This window comes from Amblyomma americanum, chromosome 10, assembly GCF_052857255.1.
Source record: "Amblyomma americanum isolate KBUSLIRL-KWMA chromosome 10, ASM5285725v1, whole genome shotgun sequence".
NCBI classification, from domain to species: Eukaryota; Metazoa; Arthropoda; class Arachnida; order Ixodida; family Ixodidae; genus Amblyomma; species Amblyomma americanum.
Genome location: NC_135506.1, coordinates 25605039 through 25622968, shown reverse-complemented (window position 1 = coordinate 25622968; position 17930 = coordinate 25605039). Strand labels below are relative to the sequence as shown.

The 17930-nt window shown below is 45.3% G+C and overlaps 1 protein-coding gene across 2 annotated transcripts in view; it reads right to left on the bottom strand.

Moving 5' to 3' along the window:
• Positions 1–10555: 10555 nt before the first annotated feature.
• LOC144107648 (uncharacterized) overlaps positions 10556–17930 on the bottom strand; it is a 361279-nt gene continuing 353904 nt past the window's right edge. Inside the window, exons 20-22 of one of the 2 annotated variants that reach the window (XM_077640746.1) lie at positions 16463–16980; positions 15097–15376; positions 10556–13541 (exon numbers count right to left, since the gene is read on the bottom strand). In XM_077640746.1, coding sequence (XP_077496872.1) covers positions 13504–13541; positions 15097–15376; positions 16463–16980 — 836 coding nt within the window. In that variant the 3' untranslated portion in view covers positions 10556–13503. The remainder of the gene's footprint in view (positions 13542–15096; positions 15377–16462; positions 16981–17930) is intronic. The other variant, XM_077640748.1, reaches the window with a different exon arrangement.

The following is a 17930-nucleotide window of genomic DNA, read 5'->3' as shown; positions in this document are numbered from 1 at the left end:
ATTTCCATCCACATCGAGTGACGACAAGTAGCACTGGCCCCCATTACTGTGACGTCACCGAACCTAATGGTTGTTCTCAGGTATAATGGCGTCATCAGTAATGTGGTAGTCCAGGTTGGCCGGTCGACCGTGACGTCAAGCGCTGGCGCTGGCCGAGATCGAAACTACCGGTACAAAAGCATTTGTAATTAATTATTAACGCTGCTCATTGGTGTTTTGAGCTCCTTTCCATGATTACTAAGCCCGTAGGCTTTTTTCAGGGCGAAAAAATGGGCACCCGAAAACTTTGTGTCTGTATCCCTTTAAGAAAGCAAGCATAATGTGGCTCCGTGCAACAAAGCAAGTGACTGCGCATCATGAAGTCTGCATATGTTTGTAGCCATGTGACTGAACTTGACCAATCACAAAGCAGACCATTCGAGATGGGTGACCTAACTGCTGAACTCGACTTTTGTGAAACAAAAGAAATGCATTATAGAGTATATTACATACCTGTACATACATTTCGCGCTTGTTAGCCCGCTTGCGGCTCCTGAGTGTTTGTTTTTTGTGTACGTGTGTTTGAAAACCGAATTCGATGCCCCGCCGCGGTGGCTCAGTGGTTAGGGCGCTCGGCTACTGATCCGGAGTTCCCGGGTTCGAACCCGACCGCGGCGGCTGCGTTTTTATGGAGGAAAAACGCTAAGGCGCCCGTGTGCTGTGCGATGTCAGTGCACGTTAAAGATCCCCAGGTGGTCGAAATTACTCCGGAGCCCTCCACTACGGACCTATTTGTTCCTCTCGTCTTTCACTCCCTCCTTTATCCCTTCCCTTACGGCGCGGTTCAGGTGTCCAACGATATATGAGACAGATACTGCGCCATTTCCTTTCTACCAAAAACCAATTATTACATATGCCTGAACCGGAAGTGAACAACACGTGACGCGTGACTAACTCGTCGCGCCATCTTGCGGCAAGTCCGCAGAAAAAAAAAACAATGATCATTCGATTAAACCTAGGACCACCTACAACTTACTCATTACGTACAGTGAGTGCACAACTCCTCGTCGGTGCTCGCACTTCGTCAAAAATTGAGCAATATAGCACATTCTCCTACACTTGTACACCAGAAATGACTACACAGCGACCACGCCACGAAAAAACAAACGCAAACAAGCAAGCAACAAACACACAAGCACAGCTAGCGCTTCAGTGCCTCTTTTCCTTCTCTTCGGCTTAAGTGAACACTCACACGAAATCGTACACATTCGCACAAAATATGTATAAGCATGTATATGTATGTACTCCCGGCAAACGTGAATGTCACTGGCACTCAGACACTTATAGAACGAACACCACACACAAGCGCACTGGAAAAAAAACACTACTAAAGGAGACACAGCATAAGTGGAAAGGTTACACAGAGCATGCGAGACCAACAGGCATCCGGCATTAAAGCGTCCATAAACATCGCTGCCACGACGACGCCTGGTAGAAAATACAAACGCGCCGTTTATACCTTGAAAAGCTAATGCGCTTAATGCGTTGATTGCTGCGCCACCTACGAACAACAGTGCGCAGATCTCTGCCGCGGTCACAGCGCAGCCTCTCCTCGTTTCTGCCAGGTGGCGCTTCTGAAAACAAGCGTATAACTCTACACCGTTTACACCAGCACCGTGCCTGTCACCAAGTCGTTCAAAATTTTCGTACTTTAGACCGATTTAACTTTCCTGTCGTTGAGAGCTTCACCAAAATTTTGAGCGCGTCATTCAGGCTGTCTCACATAATCTCGAAAGGCTGTCAAAAAATGTCAAGTATCAGAGCAACTTTTGAGCTGCCGCTCAGCCAGCACTACAAGTCCTCTGTTAACAGCATTTTTTTTTCTTTGACACACAGAAGCAGGCCGTTCAAATATAAGCCTTCAACTTTATCGAACTCCATAGCACTTGGCGTAGTTCTACAACAAGCACCCTAGAATGATGACCAGAAAGACGGAGCACTGTAGTACGTCCCTTTGGCCTGATCAATGACTCGATGAGGCCAGCTTTCTGATCTGACCAACTTGGATTTGATGTACCATAATAGTGCGAATCTTGTATATTCACGAATGAACTGCCAAATGGAATTAGAATTAATAGCACATGCTTGGGGTTTGTTTTACACGCGCTGGCTGATACTGACTACAGTATGGACCATAGTTTGAAAACACATGAAGCAGAAGCTACACGCTAACAACGTGAAGAAACAAAAAGGCAGCAAGGAACTTGACAGCATTCAACAAACAGTAGAGGGCAGTCTAAATGCGCTTTTCAGCCGAGCAAAGCGCGTTTGCCTCCCCATAATGCGCGCAGCGGGAGGCAGTATGAGCAGTTTCAGTGGCAACAAAAACAGCAAAATAGCAGAGCGCTCCGTCCCGGCTTCACTTCTTTCTTTCATGTAATCTTTGATTATCGGACGAAATAATGGCATATTCGTTGTGTGTATGCGAAGGCTTTAGTGCCGTAAGCGATAGACTGAAAAAAATAACAATAAAAAAAGAAAAAGCAAACGAGGAAGACAGTTTGTATCGACGCTGTAGAAATATTAGATTACTCCATGAATAGGCAGCCTGCAGCGGCTGGGGTGCTTGATAATTGCACCGCCAGAAAGCTAACTTTAGCAGCGCAGGATGGTTAGGACTAGTTAGGACCAGATGCAAGATTGAGCTGAGCAGAACTATTGAGCCTCTATAGCCTTCGAGTCTTAATAATGAAGAAAGACACATTACGTCATCATCATCATCACTATTTGGAAATAAGTTCAGTGCAAGACAAAGGCATCATCCAGTTATCAGCGAAATGGTAAGGGAGCATTCAGTGTTAGAGTAATCGCTTGGTGTTAGGTCATCATGAACTAGATGTTCGCTCCCCCTATAGTATCGGCAGATATCTTTCACTCAAAGCGCTGTGAGTGCGCGCATGTGTATCGATGCTGGGCAAGACGCCAGGTCGTGTTTTCTTCACACTGTGCTACAAAGTTAGGTCGGGAATACAGGTATTCAGCAATGCATTTTGCCATTAAAGCAACTCTTCTCCTTAACACTAAGCTGGACATGCGAGTGAGCAATTAACTGAACGTATGAGAAAACGCACTGCGGTTCATTTCGATGCGAAGCATGATGACATCGATCGTGCCCATACAAGCACATGATGGCTTTCATATGTTGCACAGAACAAGCTTAGACCATCACCATAGGTTATGAATTTGTAGACAGTATGCCTAAGCAATTTAAGAAGTTTCGTGCAGTACACAATCAAGGACGAAACTCGTTGTGTTCAGAGGGGGCTACGTCATTAATGGATACCGAAAGTGAAAAAGTGATGAAGATTGGGTGTGGCAAGAATGTAAGGACAAAATCCGGAGATAATTTCATTCTCACACCTAAAAAGCTGGTATTAGGTTCACGAGGCAACCGATACACAGCTTTTGGAAACTACGCTTTTAAGTAATGCAAACTTCCGGTCTAAGCGTGTTGTGAGAAAATCGTTGCACCAGTCGCTTTCAGCCTAAAGGTCTTGCGCAGTTGGTATAAACTTAAGCAGCAAGGAGCTGGTAGCAGCTCCTGTTACCACAGAACACCGAATAAAGCCGCTGCAGACTTCTAGAACGCGCACCTTTAAAAATCAGGCTTTAAACCTGTTTATATAAAAACAGGTGAGCTGTCATCTCAGCGGACGCGTATTAATCTAAAAAAAAAACTAGAACCAACATCTTACTCTCACTCTGCGAGCTGCCTTGGCCTTCCTTATCACAGCGTGAAAAAAGTGTCATGGCTAGCAATGGCTGAAGCGAAATGTCATCTGTAAAAAGACTCCAGAAGTGATAATGCAAGCATTCTTGGCAAGAGTGCAGGGTTAGCAACACTCGCACTATACAACGCAAGCTGTTAGTAAGAGCGTAGCTTGGCTGTACTATAACCCTGTCCGTTTTCAAGTTAGTTCCGGCTGAAGCCGCCGAAGATGAGTTTTCAATGGGCGTTATGGGGCTCGTGTCTTAAGCGAATATGATGGGCTCTCGTGGTTTTTAATGGGAGGCGTGCGAAGAAGCACCATGCAAAGAAATTTATCATTTCTACCTTCCTTCTGCCTTAGGGATCAGTTTTCTTTGAAGAAACAGAAACGTCGGGAGTTTGAATTTGCTTACAGGTGTGAATATGCAGCTCATTACGCATAGCTCTACTTTGAATGGATGGACAGATTTGAAGCTATACTGCATCAACACGGTTGACTAAGCAGTAAAGGAGCATCCACTTACGTAGTCTACTTAATTCTGTCTCCAATTTTCTCTCCATTTTAGACATTTTCTTTTCATCCTAGCTCCTGCCATCTCATTTAAGAGCCCCTACGAAGCGAGAAAAAAGAATACAAAATGGCGGCTCAGGTGTGGTCGTTTGTGGCCATAAATCAGTGTGCCCTTTGCACATAACTTATTCAGGACTTTTTATTACAAACAGCTGGTAAAGCGTTAATAAGGTTTCTTTTTTCCCAGGCTAAACAACGTGACCAAAGCTTGCACTTATTTTTAGTATACGACTAGCGTCAAAGCTGCAATAATAACTTAAAAAGCCTCATAACCAAGAACATTATTCCGTACATATCGATCAACTTACAGAATTAAGTATAATGAACCTTAAAGCGCCATATCCCCCTCCCCCCTCCCTAATAAAAGTTATACTCGGAAGTAAGTGTAAATGCAATATGCTGAAAAGAAGTTGAACGACCCAGCCTTGGCAAGCCGGCCTTTGCATCAAGCTCATTTTGTTTTTATTTTTCGGATTACTCTTTAATTAGCATCGATTATTCCATTACGGTCCGGGTACCGGCACGAAGCCGCGACTTTTCCTTCAGAGCGGATAACTAGGTGCACTATTAGAACCGAAAAGGGTGCACTTTGACATCCATCGCATATCGGCTTTCCTGATCGCGCTGGAATAAGCAGACATATACCGTTGGATATAATTTCCGACTTCGAGACATCTACAAAGGTACAATAACAAAAAAAATCAAGTATGGCCTTTTATAACGTCGCGTCGAGGCAACAACACTGGCTGGCTGTATCGTGTGCTTTCAAGTTCCATCTTAGTTTTTTTATTCTGAGAACCAATCAGAGGCATCGAAGAGGTTAGGTGGGTGATTACGCCATGATTCTGAGAACCAATCAGAAGCGCCGTGTTAGTGACGAGAATGACTGTGCTCGGATCTTGGGAACCAATCAGAGACGTCGGAGAGGTCACGTGATCTGCGGTTACAGCCTCACCACCACCGACGCTCAACCGGCAAAAGAGCGAGTAACAGCTGCGCTGTAAAAATGTCTGCAGCGGCTCACGGAAAAGACCTTCAGAAACACATCTGCACTGTTTTCACTTTTGCGGCTCACACAATCATTACGTCGAAGAAACAGCAGCAGCGCAGAGAAACGGCGACGTGACAGGCCACGTACACAAGTGAGAGGCCACGTAGAAAGAGGCCACATAGAAAGAGGCCACATACAAGCAGGCCACGTACAGGGTGGTAGCGTGCAGCGAGATACACAAGACGACAGAGGAAGCATTGGGGATAGGCGTGGGAGCACGTCTAAGCCTCGGCTGTAGTCTCAGTTTCACGTTCGGCCACGTGAGCTCAAAGCGCGCGCCGCACACGAAGACGTCTGCGCGCTCAGTGGTTCGCGTGGAAACGAAACTTGTATTTTTTTTTCTAGTCTCGCTTTTCTTACCAGCGCCGTTTAAGCCTACAACGGCCTACATATAGCTACAAGTGAAAAACAAAGCCATGCATACAACGACATGACGCTGACACACGCATACAACTAGTGGATTGATAAGTGATGTCAGGAAAGGCAAATCATAGAATATGAGCAGCATTATAAAATGTCGAGAACGAGAGCCGGAAGTGTGCCCCGCTCAAGGACAGAACTTGCGAATCGAAGCAGAGTTCGCAGTAACTTTTCCTTTTGTCGCAAATTCAAATAACTTTTCACAACTGAAGTAAATATCTCATTTGCGGTGATGTGCTACATACAAGGATGGTCGAAATTTCGAGTCACATTATGAGGTATCCAAGATTGGTCGGTTTCCGCGCGCAGTCGTAACGACAGCTAAGACTGCTGTCGTGATAGGTCTATGCACTCTTCAGTCAGAGCAAGACGATGATAGGTGATAGCGCGGGCTAATCGCAAACTTAGAGGAGTGAAAAGCTTTGTAAATACGAGCCGCCGCACATTGGCCTCAGCGTCCACCAGCCTATTTCGGAATAATGAAAATTGCAATTGCTATTTTATATCTCCCTTCAGCTGTGGTTGCCAGACAATTTAGTCACTAGAGGTCGGTAAGGTAGCGTACTAACGCGGCTTCACAAGGACGTGGCTTCCTGATCGACACAATAACAACGTAATACAATTCCTGCTCTCGTCTGCCGAGTCAAACACCAGGAGGGCAAAAACAGAGGGAAAAATAAGAACTAAGACATGAACCCAGCTGCGCACCACGCTTTCGTCCACGTTTTTTTTTTTTTCAGCGTTGCATCTATTTGCAAAGGTGGCAAACTGTGAACAATTCGCTTAGCTGTCATAAGCTTTCATTGTCATCTGGTCTGAATTGTGTATCGAAGTCGCGCCACCCAGTGACAGAATCAACATCGCGTCGACTCGGGGCTAGCGACTTGAACGCGCGAAAGAAATCATGGGTATTTTGCCTTGTCCGTAGCGAGGTCGATCGGCAATATGAAAGGATCAGGCTAAATTTAATCACTTGCCGAATCTTCAGTAGACTATAGCGGCACGGTGTACATCGCCGGTCGGCGTTCAATGCTTTAAAAGCAGTCGTATTTATACTGCGGTTGTCGGTTTATTTCGTGGTAGATCAGCCGACATGCTTCGACAATGCCGACGTGAGGGTTAACTGTAGCGGGGATTTCAAGTGTTCTGGATAATTTTTTTTTCAGATTTAATACACCACTTCGTAGTTGCTAATGACATTGTCCGGCCGCCATGGTCGTGAAGAGGTGCTCTATTATTTTTTTAAGACAGTAGAGACGTTCAGGCTCTTTCCGGAGCGTATATTGGCTGGTGCTTTTGTTGGGGAGTCAGATACTGCGTGACAGTAGAAGAGGGCAGGAGTAATTGGTAAGGAGTCCGAGGTAAAAAAAAATAACGCGCTCACAATGTTTAGGCTGCGTACGTAAGATATGAATACAACCAGGCACCCGCCCACTACATTGCGTTTGTTGTAAAAGCAACAACAACAACAAAAAGAAGTAGGAAAGTAGAAGAGCGCGTCATCGTTCTTTTTGTGTGCCTAAAATCTGGACCACTACGATATTTCTTCAACTTTCAGGTACCGAGCCCCAGATCAACGGATGACTTGATCGCAACATGAGTAAGAGAAAATGAAGGAGGATTCATATCTGCCTGGGAATAACCGAAACACTGATGCTCAACAAAGGCGAGAACTCAGCTTTCCTTTCTCACATGGTCAGTGCTGAGGTGTCATGAACATGATTGTAATGCTTGATGGCTCGCCAAATCGATTTCAGCTGAACGGTTTCACAGCCTTCGAATCCCCCGCCCTTGCAGCGAAGGCAAATTCGAGTGGCATGTGCCAGGTTGCTCGGACAACTCGGAACAAAGTCGAGGAACATTGTCTCAAGTAGTTGATGTCTTGCTTCATCACAAAAAGTAACATAATAAAAAAAATCGGACGCTTCAAAAGCCTTTTCTGCTCTGCCCCTTATCTCTAGGTGTTGTGCAATCTCGGCGCGAGAGTTATCTGCGTGGCGCTGCGGTCAGCGTCGCGTCCAGTTAGCAAAGATGGTGGCCCCCTTAAAAACGAAAACTACCGATCGGACCCATCTAGCTCGTTTCATCGCTGTCGTCGCCAAAAAAACTGACTGCAAGACTTCCTCGCGTTTTTTTTTTTCGTTAGATTTGTGGGGATTCAGGTTATGACCTGTCTTCACAAAAATTTCTAAACATTTATCCTCGAATATCGATACGCACTTGGACCTGCGTTGGGCTACATGCATGAGCGAAGTGTCCCAATGCTTGGCCGGTGCCTACGAGCTCTAGAGACCGAATACACGTTTTCGGCCAAGCACTAGCCACGCCAAATACAACATTCGCACTTCCTGACATTTCCGCGAAGGTTTTTTCCATCGCAAGGGGAACCTCCAACGACCGAATCTCTGCACCGAGATTTGGGACGCCTATATTACGTAAAGGAGTGTACGATGGGGGCTAGTTGATATGACATGGTTTAAAAATAAAACTCCGCAGGCCACAAGACACGGGAGTGAAGCACATAGGACGAGCGCATAGTTACCAACTGGCTTGCTGAAGCGATGTTTCTTTACGTCATTAGCAACAGTGCGCATGTGCGCCAAGCACTCAAGACAGGCCCTGCTTGGCGTGCATGCGCACTGTTGTTGATGACGTAAACAGGTGTCCCTTCAATAACCAATCACAAGTCCGCACTCGTCCTGTGTACTTCTCCCCCATGTCTTGTCTCCTGCGCAGTTTTATGTTTTAAAGTCATAAAATCGTTATAGCGTAAACACGCTTGCTGACGCTCACGGTGACTGTGCAGGGTCCTCACTTCAAGGGCACGCGTTCTAGTGATCGCACCGCTGTTTTAACAAAAACGTGGGCTCGAACACACTCGCGCATGTGCACAGCGGTCAACATGGCGACCTAGCAAGGGGAACAAGGCACGAAAACTGAAAACTAAAATAGCGTTCCGCAGTCATGTATCAGGCATGAACGCTGTTAGCAGCTTCGCATTGAATATGCTAACAGATTAAACAAGCTCCTCCACCTCTCAGTATAGGTTACTGCAGTAATATTACGACTACAGCAACAATACAATGTCTTGGCAGGAAAAAAGTGTTTGGCAACTATTGCAGGCATGTGCGCAAGGATGAGACGAAGTGCTTGGTGCAACAGTGCAGAAATTTGTAATGGAGGCTTTGTAGACTTGATGAGGTTAGGAGCTAGGAAACGGAAATGAATGTGTCGACTTGACGATGCCTTCGCTGCAGTGGGTCGATGGCTGTGGCCTTTTACTGCCGAATGCGGGATTCATGTCTCATTCTATACCACAACTGCCACATTTTGACAGCAGTTAAATACAGGGATGTACGTGTACCGAGGTTTTGGTGCATGTGAAACAATACCACATGAGTGGGTTTAATTTAGAGTGAACTGCACCCTGCTCATAGCCCTGCTGCAGCTTTGGCACAAAAGAAATCACTTTTTTCTTCTTTCACTTTTACGATGTAGCAGCAAACTATGCTGTGGTGCACAATGAATGAAGCAAAGTGAGCATAAGACCGTTATAAACAATCGAAAGTTAGCAACTGGTACACCGTAAAAAGGATTTGCTTTTTTTAACCTATGTTAATGATAGCCTGCTTCAGTCTGCAGATGGTTTTCAGTTGTCTGAAGCATGGAAGTTCAATGGGTATTTACATCATATTGAAGCAAAATTTACATGCAGTCATCATGAGGTGAGTGCCTTTCTTCCGGTCTAAGCCAGCTGTGTGCCATGTGAGAACTAAGCACACTAAACAAAAGTAACAAGCAGAAAACGGAAGGTTAAACTGTAAAAAACAAAATAAAAACAAAATATACAAGCAGCTCATGCATCAACCAGAATAATCTGAAAAGCAGCAATTGCCACCCTAAGCACACCGCAATTGTTTGTCTCCATTTCATTTCAGTGTCTGAAAGCTCTTGCGTATTCTTTAATGAGCAAACTAAGAAATGTAGCTCATTCTATACAAAGAGCTGCTGGAAAGAGTGTAATGTGCAGACATGTTTTTGGCAGGTCCACATCAGGAAACATTGTACTTGACCAATGCTAGATTCCTCCTTCGCAATTTTTTTTTCAGCAGCTTAGAGAAAGTAATGTAGCTGCTATTGTGTCCCACATACCTTTGCTTTCTTTTTTTACGTTCTCTTTTCTGGGCCTGTGTCGTTCACACAAAACCATGTTATGAAATGATGAAGGATACAATTAGTAAGTATGGCATCATAACAATAACTTCACTAGAAATAACCCTGTAGGCACAGAGGATTTTCAGAATGCCAGCTGATGACAATGCGTAGTTGTCTTGAGGAAGTCAGTCAATTTCATCAGGTATGAGTGCAGTTGGTTACTAAGGCTCTCGCACAGCCACACACAATTTGTGCTAAGATAGCTTACTGCCAGATGTTTATCTCCGGTGTCAAAGGCTGAAGAGAACTTTTGTTCTGATTGCGCTTCTTTACGTGCTTGCTAAAAATGCCTGCCAGCAACATGCACAGAATTTAACTGACCCATGCTAGCCAAGCAAACACAGGCCCAGTCAGAGAATGTCATGCGCATTCTGCCACGATATTTTCTGCACATGAACAGGCGTGGTTCTCACTACAAGCATGAAAAGCTGCCTCTGTGCAAGATATTAGTGCGGCCAGTGTAATCATCCCCGTAGCCATAGCAACCCTGCTGCTCTGTTGAGTTCTCTGCTAAGGTATAGACAAGAATAAGAAAGAGACAAACAGTTTTTCTTGTTCACTAGAGAGGTAGGTTTGTATTTAATAAGGTCTGAAACAGACAGGTCATGGGGCAACCTTTATGCACAGATGTCTCACAGGCCTTCGACACAGTTCCCTGTGAAATGTTCTACTGCTGTCACGCTCACACAGTGTGTATAATACATGCTCAATTCCCGGTAATGAAAATCTCTCCTACTCGTTTTAGTTCTCTCTGATTACTATATGACATAAAATTACGCTGTATGCTTTACATGGAGATGGTGTGCAATAAGCCAGTATGAAAAGCTACTAGTACTCTGCTGTTCATGCTTCAATGATACCCATACTATGGCCACACTGAACCTCAACTTGTTATATGGCAGCCTACGTGACATTACAGTGAAATGCCTATAACAGCATTTAAATAAGCAGAGTTCAGTGGAATGCACGCTCATAACCATCTGATGTAATATAGTTAACAGACATTCTGATACGCAGATCTTATTGCAGAATGCAAAAACGAATAAATTTTTGAAATCCCACAGCATTTCTTGAGGCTTCAACAAATTGCAGCATGTCTGTCCGCTGCAATAAAACTATGTAGCTCTACTCTGTATTGTTATATGAATTAGAATAAAAGTACATGATGTATTAAAATTTGAAAATAAGCAAAACTTCATGTTCCAAACCTGTTCCTAATGAAATTCCTAAGCAATTCTTGTAATACAACTCAGCCAAAATGGTTCACATTTGATATGTCACAATAAAAAGAGTTTATTCTAAATTCCTAAATCTCTAGCTCTATTTCCGGGCCACCTCTGGATGCTCTTGTTTTTGCCAATGCACCATACATAAACTGAGCATGACAGCTGCTACCATAAGCAGTTGTTTTGAGGATTGCATTGAAATAATAATCATACACCGGTCCGCCTAAATGAGCAATAAAGCATGGAAACTTTCATCCAGAAGTTAAACAGACTGCGACTAACTCTAAGCCACTTTCATAAAACCATATCATGTGAGCAGAACCCTATGAAAATCTCTACACATTCCCGTGTATGTGAATGATGGTGTCGCATTCACTGAGGTGTGGTAAAACTCTGCAAAGAAATGTGTTCACAAGATGTGAACAAGCCGGAGGTTGCTTCCCTGACCTGCTAAAGCATACCTTCTGTTAGGAAGCTGCTTCAGGCAACAAACAGAAAAACTCAAAAGTTAACACATGAAGAGTGCAGCAGTTCAAGTGAACACAAAACAAGAATTGTGATGAACAAAAAGTAATAAGGCACACAAAAGAAGAAACAAACTGAAAACACACCAAGAAGAGAGCTTGAATAATATATTTTTGGAGCACACTGGTTCAAAGAACCTCTAGCAGAGCCTCTTTGGTACTCCCCAATGTTCAGGTTCAAGCGGTAAGCTAAGCTTGGTGCGATAAAATCCAACAAGCATGAGCTAAAAGCAGGGCACAGTACCAGGTGTGTTCACTATGCCAGCGTCTACAGATCATCACTACAATGCTTACGCATGGTGCATAAGTATGCCTGGACATCGCGGCACATTACTCGGCTTTTGGTTACACCACTCACTATCATATGGGACAACAATCGGGCCAAGTACCTTGCTCAGTTTGCTTGCGTGTACTGAACTAAACCTGCAAATAACAAACAAATAAACACTTAATTTAGCAAATAACCGTCATGTGTACAAAAGTATTTTTCAGATTACAGCAGCTTGGTGATCTCATGATAACAGCTGGAAGCCGAGTGCATCCTGAACGAAAATGAATTTATGCATCAATTTGATGGCTGGAGCTCAGGTACTTATCACTGCATTTTATCAAGAATAAAAAGGGAAATAAAATTTGTCAACAGGCGATAGGTGAGGTGACTTATGTGCTGTGCTCATTTCTTCAAAGTAGGCAAAAGGTGCGGGTGCTGTATGCGTTCGTACCATCATGTGGCCACTACTGGATTACCACTCTTCTCATGCCTCAATATCCAGCAAACTATCTCAGTAACATTACCCATCACTTAAAACTCATGCCAGCTCCTTCTTGAGCGCACAACCTTTCACAAACAAGAAAATATCGGAACGACAAAGAAAGAAATGACCATCCGAGTACAGCACACGGACACCCTGTAGATCTCAAGGACAAAAAAAACAACGGAACTCGTCACACGATGTACATGCACAGGTCATTGCTCGAACATGATCACACAGAAACACGTGTTAAAATTGCACAATGAACACTCACACTCTAGGTCTGAGAGGAAGGAAGACGTGCCAATACACTCCAAAAACACATGAGGAAATTGCAACAGGTTGTGAAAACCACCATCGAGGAGGACAAGGGAATAAAAAATTTGCAATCTAGAACATTTACTCTCCAGTCTCTTGTCTGATATGGCTTCAGAAAAAAACACAAAGAAATGGGAACACAAATCACCACTACTCGAAGGTTGAAAAGTCACTGTCGAGGATACAATATAAACGCAATCAGACCACGGCGTCTGCGGTTCGGACGCTGCGGATCACTGACCAGATCACCCACCACCACTTTTCTGTGCACAGTTCCGAGTTTCCTCGAGGCCATGGCTGGGTGATCTGAGCATCACACTAGTAAGATAACTGGGCTTGGTTGATTGGTTGTGAAATCCTTTCTTCATGGCAAGATGCGTCCTTGGAGAGAAGAAAGCCTTGACTGGCCAGTTGGTTGGCTTGGCGGCAGTGGCGGCGGCGACGCGCGCGTACTATCGCGCTTGCATAGTTTTTGTACTGCCACGTGACAGCATGCCAGAGTTTGTGGTGCTGCTTGGATGTGTTTCAGTGTTCGGCAGTGTGCTGCTGCTCATGTATATTGTTTTGTTTTGTGTTCCTACATGATGCGGATGACTTTATGAAGGTGCAGACATGAGGGATCGCGCCGCGTGAACGGCGCGGCTTCTTCCTCTTTGTGAAGACCGGTGCGACAGAGCTCTAGTCGCCGCCACCATCGTCGCAGCAGTATAGCTCTCCTGTTTCAGCCATGAAAGAAAAAAAAATAGCAAATGTTAATTTTATGCCTCTGATGAATAAAGTGAATAATATATCATGCTGATTCGATGCTGAACAGCCTACTGTTCTATAGTGGAGTGGAAAAGTTATTATGACACTCTGGCAGGCTAACGATGCAACAAAGGTTTGCTTGCATGCTGAATGATAACTGACATATTTCACAAATAAGAGGGCAAAGGTTGAGAAATGCAAAACATATATGTCAAGCTTCCATCAACTAACAACCTTTATTAAACGTGTGAGCCTGCAGATTACTCTCTTCCTTTGACTAGCAGTACAAATACAAAATAAAATGTTGCACATTTAAAATGAATTAGCACAATATGTCTAACACTAGATCACCAGTATATCAAAAACGAAAGTGTTCAAGATGCACACGAACACTGATTGAATAGTGTCAGCATGTCATCTGGTGGTCTGGAATTTGTCACACCGATTTTGCATGGCACGTTCTTTTCATGCGCCTAAGAGTGTTCACCTGGAAGCATTTGCTATGCTTTCCATGAGCTTGGTGCGAGATGCAATCATCACAATGAATCAAGAGATGGCATACCTCTCGCCTGAGAGACTGCTCAATAAGGAATCTCCAAAAACAGCTCATCAGAAAAGCAACGCATTTTTGTTTTATTTTACTAACAGCCAGGACGGCAGAGTGCCAAAGCAGTGCTTGGTGTTATCAAACCAAAGGACTGAAACACCCTTCCGGTAATATTATCGGGCGACCACCCCTTCCAGAACAAAGGGCCACATTATGCATAGCTTTGGTTGCAGAGTGCCGAGTCACAGATGGCACCACAATATATTTCAGCCAATGCTCATGCGTCCTGGATGCTTTTGTCCATGACGGTACAGTTTCGTTCCTTTTTCCAAGGATGATTCGTAAAAAATGTTGCAATGCATGTCTTAAACTAACCAACACTTTCTGTGACTCTATTGCAAGCCTTCTGAGGCTTTGATATGAGGCTGCCGCACATATAGAATTAACAAAATTATCAGACCAGGTTCTTGGTACAGCTAAATTCACGTGAAAAAGCGGGGCAACACAATCCTGGAGAGCAAAACCTATGCTGAACTTACAATTCTTTTTTACATTACCAGAGGGCAAATGAAGCCACCTGCACATACCAGCCACATGCGAGAATACATAAACAGTGCAGGCAACTGCAACTGCAGAAAAATTCTACTGACATGAAGAAATGTCTCCTGTGAATAGATGACAATGAACAAGGCCACCTGCTGGCTACTCATTTCCTCCACGCTAAGCAGACCTTTTGACACGTGAAAAAAAAAAAATTGTTCAAAACACTTAGAAAGCCTGTCTAATGTTTACTGAGCAAATTTCAGCGTGTTTGACAAATCAGTAATGATGCCTTGTATTAAGGTGTCTTACTGGCATGGTGACACTGCACCGACATGAAAGTGTCATCAGCTACGGGCCACTGTCACAGCCTTAAGCAATAGTGATGAAGTGAGGCAAACCAAATGCCCCAAGAAAATGCAGCATGCACAGACTACCTGAGCTGAAGGAGAAGAGAGAGAACTCTTGAGGGAAGGATCCCCTGCGCTGGCTGCTGCTGAACATGCTGCCGGCGGCCGACGAGCAAGTCGACTGGAGTCCGCTGGTCGATTCAAGCGAGCAGGCCTGTCGCTGCAGCTTGAAGCGGCCGGCCACCGACACGGGCTGTGGCGGGGCGCCGCTCGAGCCGGGCGACCAGTCCGAGCCGAGCAAGGTGCGCGAGCGCCACAGGCCGCTCAGCAACTCCAGACCACCGCCGGAACCGCGCCGTGGAAGGCTCTGTGAAGAGATGCCAGGTTTTTGTTAAAGAACCCCAGGTGGTAGAAATTTCTGAAACCCTTCACCACAGCATTCCTCATAGCCCGAGTCACTTTCGGATGTTAAAACTCCCATAAACCATAAACCAGCCAGGTGGGCCATAAGTATGCAGAAGGATATGAATGGCGCCTAATACAGCATATTTTTAAAAATTGGCTTGGTTTCAAAACAAGGTTTCGGACACAATGGTAGAGGTGCAGCTCTCATATATGCTGCACACGCATGCATGCACAGTCCCCAAATTCAGGAGATTCAAATTGCACCTTTCAGCTTTCGCACTGATACCTGGGCAAGGAAGTTTTCACAGTCTGTGACAATGCGGCAGCAGTAGTGGTGGTATGTCTCTCAAAACAAAAATAACTAGTTACACCACTGCTGCAGGATCACATGATCAATTTCTGACAAATAATAATGAGGATGAAGAACTGTCATAGAGACCAGCTGGACAATAAGAACGCCTCACCTGTGATCACATATGATATCTGCAAACAGCCTGTCAACATGGTACTGAGTCATCTCAAAACATGGGGGGAGAGCGGAGTGATGTAAGTACGCCACTGTCATTTTTTTTGTCTTCAAAGACGTGAAAAAGTACGAAATTTTGTGTGTTCTGCTTTTACTCTGAGCATTTCATTGTTGCTGAAGAAGCCTTGTTCTTCCTTTATCACAGCTGGTCTTCTTTCCCTCGAAGGATTTCTGTCTTCAATCTCTTCTGTGTCTTATTTAGCATGTGTCTCCCTTTGAGCCCCTTTCTTAGAGGCAATGCAGATATTGCACGCTTTTGAGTGGCAACTACCACACAGTCTCTTTCCCTGTTCTTTTCCAATGTGACATATAATAAAAAACAACATAATACACTCTAGAGCAAGTTTGTACTGCATGAAACCACAGCTATGAAAGTTGCTCAGTATGTCAATCCATGTAAAGACCACCTTCATGACACCATGCATAAAGAGAAGCGAAACAAAAGACAAATAAAGTTCATAGCCCATTCGCAGGCAAGCTTCTCTGCAGAACACGTCAACATCACAGAGCAGGTGACTGTACCTGCAGCGCCTGCAGCGCCCCGTACGGCCCGATGAGGGCGCTCAATATCTCGCCCGTTGAGCCGCGTCTCCTGGTGGAGTCCATCGCTTCCCCGGCGCCACCGGTCCTGGACACGACCCTCCTGCCGCCCTGCTGCTGCGGTTTCTCCGCCGTGCACACCATGAGCGGAAGGGGCACGTCGGCCGGTAGCGACCCCCGACGGCGTCTCAGCGACCCGGGCGAGACGGCCGCCGGCGCCGGGACGAAAGGCAGAAACAGGTCGCGTGTCTCGTCCTCGTCCCTGGAGCTGACGCTGGAGCGCCTCCGGGGCTCGTGGTGGTGGTGGTGCGGTGCGCAGCTTCCGCGGCGTGTGCTGCACGCCGTGGAGGTGGCGCATGAGCCGCCGTCCTCGGACTCCGACGAGGGTGCCACGGGCTCCAGGAAGCCGATGCTGTGGCGCCGGATCAATTCGCGCTGCACTGGGCGCCGTGCAAGTGCCGGCACTGCCGCCAGTCGGACCAGCTCCGCCCGGCTCAGCTCTGCACGGCCGGACAGAAGGTGGTGATGGCAATGACTGATGGCTCGTGGCCCGTGGACAACTTACGCCATTTTGTGAAAAGTTAAGAGTGGATTTCGAGCTTTTATGGCATGAGCACTAAACAAGCCACCTTCAACAGATTGGGTAATGTGTTTGATGTTTCACGGCACATTGGCTACTTAGGCTATCCTGTGAAAAGTCAGGTTGCTGACTTGGTGTTTTATGGAACATTGATTACTTAGAATAGATTTCTTCCAAGTCAGGGACTGGTTTTTATGTGTAATGAAAGATAGAACACTTAGACCATCTTGTGAAAAGTCGGTAGGTGGATTTCATGTCTTACGGCATGTCGACTACTTAGGCTATCTTTTGACAACTTGGGTAATGTATTCAATGTTTCATGGCACATCAGCTGCTTCGGCTATCTTGCAACAAGTTGGGTAAGGAATTTGACATTTTATAGTACGTCTTGTGACAGCACAGATAGATGACTTGATGTCTCATGGCACATTGACTATACTATACTCCCTATCCCAAGTCATCTGCAACGCTGTGAAGACTGCAGTGATCTCCGTGCCTCTCACCCCCACGACTGGTGGCTCCATCCCAGGGAAGGAAAGAGCACCAGTGTTCACCTACTGCACCCAGGAGATGGTCAACCTGGCAGACGATATGCTTACGAACAGACCAATTTGCAGCATTCCTCTGCAGTGCTATGTTAGCGCAGACTTTCTCTGCCAATTTAAACAGTGAATGTACTGCTCGCTGCACTGCCAAAGCACCACCTTCAACTGCCTTTTCATTTATTACAACAACTGCTTGAAAATATTCCCAACACTGCTCAAATATTTGAGGGACTATTTGTCTTCCTTGGTCATGAATGGATGAGAAAGCTGAATATTTCACAGTGCTGCAAACAACTTGTGAGATGAAGTATACTTAGGCTATATT